The following is a 6,389-nucleotide window of genomic DNA, read 5'->3' as shown; positions in this document are numbered from 1 at the left end:
TCCAAGCTCAAACATAACCTTCCCACAATCATCCATTCCACTTTTGAGCAACCCTGACTGGTGACTCATTTACTCCAACAGGTTTGGTGTTTTATTAATGGTCTCCATATTTATTGGACGCCGCCTGGAGAGCCAAGACATATCAAAATTTTTCTCTGCCTCTGACTCCGAAATTGGCACCTGCCCAATCCTTCTTATTTCAAAGCTGTAAACTGCTCTATAACATCCGATTGCAAGTTTTGGAGAAGTTGTTGTAAGAAGAGACGTTGGTGAATGGAGTGAAGAGGGAGCCAATACCACTTTCATTGTAGATTTAACTGGCTACATTTGCTTACTTGAGATTGCCAGTGTAGCAGGTTCTAGAGGAATACTACTTCTGATTACATTCTTATATAATACTATACAGTTCTATACAGTTCTATACAGTTCCGTACAGTTCCATACAGTACAAGGTGGACTTCAAGGACAGTCATGTCTCCTGTTCGTTCAATTTATGGCGTCCAGTTTCATGCATATTCAACTGCCAATATCTCCATCTCAGTCTAGCTCAAAATAACTACTGCCATTGTTTGTCAACAGTCCGTCAATCGGCACTTCTCATCCTACTGTCAGGATGGTATCTATTGGCAAAGGATACTAAATTGATATTTTCTATTACTGTTCACATTGAAGTGACATACTTTCATAAACCAACTGCATGTTTTATTCATTATTATTTGCTTCCCCAGGTTTATCGACATTGCGTTAGTCTTACTTTCCATTGCCACATGAAGTCTCAACACCCAGTTCCCAAATTATTGTAGAATGTGTATTAGTTGTATCTGCATCAATTCATCGTTTCAAGTGGAAAAGTCGTTCTGTTGGTAAGCTTGTTAGGGTATTTATTTACGGTGACTCTTGCGAAGTATATTTCGCCTCACTTTCCAAATGCCCCCAACTTTTGTTCTTCCTTTGGTGTTCAAGTATGGTACATGTGGCTCAGACAAGTTCGCACGCATGCGTCGTAATGGCGCTGCGCTTCTGTTCTGAAGAAACCCGGGGTACATTAATTCTGTTGGTGGAATACTACCCTCACCACGTACGAGAACAATCTTAGAATTGGATTTTAAAGCTTGTCTTAGTTTTCCCAGCACACTTGGGGGTGCATAAACATTCAAATAACTATCTTTGGTGTTGATGCTGTGTATAATAAGCAACCCCAAAAATTGGCCAACATTTCCAAGAACCGACTCAAGATTCTTAGATTTGACGAGGTTTGGATATAGTTTGTACTTGTTGTCCGACATTAAAGTGTCGTCACATGCCGACTCTGTGCTATATACTCCCCAGATCAGCGACGAAAGCAATATCGGAATATTATCAAAATCAAAATTGGCATCCACCTTGTAATTGAGAATCGAAACGCCATATATGCCACGGCCACAGGTTCCTATTATGTAGCTGATCCTTTCTGGTGGTGTACTCAAAAGATAATGACTAAAATCAAAATTGCCACTCCCCTTGTGGTGGAAGTACATGAGCTTGTTGTCTGTTCTGAGGTGGCTAGGAGAGCTAAGAGGCAATCGAAAAACGCCGGGTAATAGTTCTGCTGTAACATAATCCATGCTTTGCAATATGTTTTGGTTTTCTTCTGCCCCAATTGTTAAATTATTTGTCAAGACAACCAAATCAGAAGGGCTGACAATACTGGTCACTTTCTGCAAGAGTGTCTTGCCAAACCCCTTAATCCAGCCTGGAGTGTTTATGATTAGTCTCATGCCTTTGTGTTTGTATCTGAGAAGATAAATGGAGTATAGCTTCCTAGTGATTTCAAGATACCTGGTTGGTGCATCCATTGGGCTAGTAAAGCCGTAGTAGTCTTCGTATTTGTCAAATAAATAACCCGAGTTTGAACAGGACCCTGTTGGCATTTGGATACTCAAGGACATACAATAAGGTGATGAGTTATCTGACTGCCCTGGATCAAGATCCATAACCACCACTGACTGTTTTCTTTCGAAGCGTAAATACTCCAGCAAAGACTTGCAGAAAGTAGACTTGCCTGAATTTTTGTTTCCAATAACGATCAAATTGGCTGTTGATAATGCAGCAGTAGTCGTGAAGTAACTTACCCACGCATCATCCAAAAACAAGCCGCAGTTATTGGAGATTTCAATAACGATCTGGAACGTAAATCGTTGGAAGATATTGTCTGCATCCTTCCCTTCTGAGACCGGTTGGGATAATACAAAGTTGTGCTGCATGTCGTTAAATCCGGTATGGTAGTTGATTAACTTGATTCTAGCCAAGTCGTCCTTCGTTTGTGTCTCCGTAGATGCATTGGCAATAATGGGTAAAGCATGCGAATTTGTGGTGAAGAAAGTGTATACAAAATCACCCTCAGAATTTAATTCATAGCAGTTATTGATCCGTACAACTCCATGCAATACTTTAAGTTTGAACATCCCCTGAACCATTACGAAATCTCCACGTTCAAGTCTCACTGAAACGGAATCTTCCCCGAATTGCAAGTTCGTTTCGCTTGGGAGGAAATCTGATTGAAAAATGCTTTGTTTTGACAAAACAGGCATCGAGCTAGTGCTCTCCTTGACTGTTGATCCTACCTTGGTATCAAGGGATGATTCGTTGTAATCATCATCACTGCATTCGTCTTCTGAACCCTTTGCATACTGCAAAATATCATCATCTACATCCGAGGGTGTAGTTACAGAACCTGTTTCACCAAGGGCTTCAGCTTTTAAAGCTGCATATGCACTCATTCACTAAGATCACTTGTTATGGTTGCCATACCAATGAGTGAGTGTGTTATGTGTGGCAGAAGTAAAAAAAATTTTTCTGGTGTATGTGTATGCAGAAACCATTCAAACGAATGTAGGCAAATAATCTTCGTACTTGATCACCAATAATAGTAAAGGTTCCCTGCCGGATGTCTCAGACGGATAAGAACTTCATCTGAACTACGAGACTATGTCGAAGCAAGGCCCACCACATCTCATGTATATGTAAGCTGTATCACAACAATACTGCAATCTGCCTATGTCGTGAGAAATGACGTGTCGAAGTGCAAGTGTAGATAGTCATTGATAGTAGCAAATTATCTCAGGTTTATACGCTATTGATCAGTAGAATATGAAGTTGCATCTGCGACTAGAAAGGTGATTGCACTATACCACGGAAACAATTTATTTCGACATTTTCAATTGCAAGAAAAAATAATACTTTACTACATCACTATAAACTACGACCATAAACAATGCAAAATCTACTCTTCGTCGCTGTCATCGTCCTTATAGCCATGTTTCCTGATCTCTCCAAGTCTTCTTCTGGCTGCTTGGAGTTTGTTCTCAAGTTTTAAAATCTCCACTTGTTGTTCCATCTCAAGCGTCTTCCCTTCGTAAGGAGTCAATTTACTCAAGTCAATGTTATCACTTTGCTGCTCATCTTTATTCAATAGGCCTTGCACTTTGTTCACTAAAGACTTGCATGCGCGCGTGACATCACCAGAAGCTGATTCCAAAGCATCTTGCGATTTTGACATGAAATTAGCTTTGACTCTAGAAGCAGCAACCAATTGGGCCGTAGACGCAGCAACTTCATTTGATGCCACTATCAACTCTTCGTGAGTGTTTTTCTTCTGCAAAACACCATCTGAAATCTGAATTAATATGTTGGTTGCACCAGCTACTGCTTTTGCTGCACTGATAAGTCCCTCAGTCCATCTACTATTCTTCCTGTAAAATTCTGTATTTGACTGTGAACCCTTGCCTTTATTGACAATTTCACGTTGCGATTCCACTGAAGCTTGTATCAACCGTCCTACGGCATCAATTATCGCTTTTGCGCACGTTACCAAAGTTTCATGTATCTCGATGTTACCACCATATATGTTCGGGTTCTTCAACAAGTCCATCAAATACTTAGAAGCTGAGTTTACCGCATCTACCGTTTGTTGCATTTCCTTATTCACGAGACTCTCGAGATCACCTTTAAACTGGATACCACTGGACAGCTTCAATAAGTCCACCAAGCCCGCCAATTCTTTTAAGGAGGTCTGTAACTCAAGATTACTGTCTATTATCAGATCAATTCTATCGTCCTTGTCATCCAACTCTTCAAGCTTCTCTGATTTCAAGCCTTGATAATATTCCTCAGCATCATCAAGCACTTTTGTCGTTTGACCCAAAATTTTCTCTTCATCTACACCCAAAGAACCTTGTGAAAGGCTCTTTGCTGTCTGCATCAAATCATTCAAGTATGTGACTAACGATGAGCTGTAGAGAATTATATCGGAAAATGTTTCTTCGTCTTGATTGTTATCCTCGGCAATATATCCGTTAAACGTGGAAGCAAAGTCAGTGGCTGTATCAGAGCAAAGCTCAACAACCGACAACAAGTATTCTGCGGACACATTATTATTCACACCCGAGGTGTTTAATGTTAGTTCATGCTTGATGTCTAAAATGCGTCTAATACTGTTGTCCAAAAATATATCAATCAAACTTTTAAACTTGGAAACATGCGCCATAATGATGTGATCGATCTCTGCATTCAAAATATCATCTTGGTCGTCTTTAATGCGACCAATCTCTTTGTATGCTTCCTCTAGAGACTGATTAGCAATTGCCAATTCTGTTTCCTTCCCTTGTAATTGTACCTGCAAACCATCCATCGTTCCAGGCTCTCCATTTCTAGAATAGCGCTCCAATTGAGCCTTCAAGTCATTCAATTCCGCTTCGTGCTTTGACATGATTGTACTGAGATTCATGTTTTGGAGTTTACCTGATTCTTTGGCCGAAACGTTGAGGTCTCTGATTTCAGTCTCCAACTTTTCAATTTCTTGATCTTTCGAAGCTTTCACTCTGTCCAAATCAAGTCTTGCTCTGTCACGCTCTCTGATCAAGTCAGCTAACTCAATATTCTTAGCCTTCAAATCCTTTTCGAGTTTCTCCTTCTTGGCAATTGATTCCTGAGCACTGCCTATTTTTTGTTGGATCTTCTTGAATTTTGCCAACAAATTCAAATGTTCTTGGCGCAATTGCGAATACAACTTAGCAAGTGACTCATACTTTTTGGTCCAATTTGCTATCTGCTCCTCTAAATTTTGAATCTGCTCGTTCTTTGAAGCAATTTGTTGAGTAGCTGTGTTATTAAACGCCCCCATTTCATTCTCCAATGATTTGACTCTGGTGTCATATTGTTGCAACAACTGCTGGTCATTGTCGTATTGATTTTTGAACATGAGTAAATCGTGCTCCAACTCAGACACACGTCCATGTTGTTGCTGAGTTTGTTGCATTTGTAGAGCTTGCTGCTCTTCCATAAACCGTCTCTCTTGCTCTCTCTGTTGCTGTTCAAATAAACGTTGTTGCTCTTGTTGTTCCTGAAGCTGTTGCTGACGTTGCAATTCAAGCTGTCTTTGGATTCTCTCTTGTTCTTGCTGTTGCTCAAATAGATAACCTGTTTGTTGAGATTGAATCTGGTCTGTTGGAATCGAGGGTGGAACGCTAGGAGGCTCCACGTTGATAGATTCAGCTCTTGCAATGGTTTGTTCATCATTTCCAGCCGAGGTGCTTCTGGGTAAAGATCTTCCATCCTCGTCAACTTGCAAATCAGGAGAACTGTTTGGGAGGCGAGGAATTGTGATCAAACTCGTTAAAAACTTAATTGAATTGCAATCGGTGTAAAAGTCACGTAACATAAAGTGTTGCGATTCAAATCTATCAAATAAGACGGTCAACGCTTCATCTGCCCCTAACTGTTGGTACATTGCTCTGAGCATGGAAAGGCAAAATTTGTAAATTCCATATGACTCGGTGATCAATGGGACTAATGCGCTAACCTTGCATAAGTTTCCATGTGAGCGGTGTATGGTTGCAAATATGAGCCTTTGCAAGTCATTAATCAGGTCCTGAAGGTCCATTAATTGTAAGATGGATTCATATCCTTCATTTGGGTCGCTGACAGCTCTCAACGAAAGGTATTCCTCGTATTCAAATGTTCCATTGAAACCGGGATTGTTACGATGAAAATCCAACTTTTGTAAAATGTAGCGGTCGTACTGATTAATCAACCTACCATATGCCAGACCGTGAGTTGGAAATACTGTTGCCAACGAAGCAACAAAGTCCCGGTTGCGGTAGCCATCTTTAAGAGTGTTAGGATGACCCTCCTGCAAGACCTTATGTATCATGATAAGAGCTTTGAACAACAGGATCTCATTGCTTTGCAAAGGTTGAATCTTGACGGCATTCCAAAAAGCCCGGGAATTTTTATGGTCCCAGGTGTAGACTATACATGCCCTCACATGTTTTCTCTTTGGTGGAACTTCGTCATTGTTGCATGCTTTCTTCACACTACTTTGCAAATCCACTTCTGCACGACTCATAATT

General features: G+C 40.6%; 2 protein-coding genes across 2 annotated transcripts; both read right to left on the bottom strand. All coding sequences in view use genetic code 12, as the record gives it.

The window, feature by feature from the left end:
- Positions 1-881: 881 nt before the first annotated feature.
- Positions 882-2,759, bottom strand: CANMA_005403 (polynucleotide 5'-hydroxyl-kinase; the record flags this gene model as incomplete). Its single annotated transcript, XM_051817780.1, has 1 exon — positions 882-2,759. The coding sequence occupies one exon, from the start codon at positions 2,757-2,759 to the stop codon at positions 882-884; it is 1,878 nt and encodes a 625-aa protein (XP_051669021.1).
- A 503-nt stretch (positions 2,760-3,262) lies between these two features.
- SLA2 (Sla2p) lies at positions 3,263-6,385 on the bottom strand (the record flags this gene model as incomplete). The annotated part of the gene is made up of 1 exon (XM_051817779.1): positions 3,263-6,385. The coding sequence occupies one exon, from the start codon at positions 6,383-6,385 to the stop codon at positions 3,263-3,265; it is 3,123 nt and encodes a 1,040-aa protein (XP_051669020.1).
- Positions 6,386-6,389: the final 4 nt, after the last annotated feature.

The sequence above is a fragment of the Candida margitis genome, assembly GCF_024628925.1.
Source record: "Candida margitis strain CBS 14175 chromosome Unknown scaffold83, whole genome shotgun sequence".
NCBI lineage: Eukaryota > Fungi > Ascomycota > Pichiomycetes > Serinales > Debaryomycetaceae > Lodderomyces > Lodderomyces margitis.
This window is presented reverse-complemented; position numbering and strand designations above follow the sequence as displayed.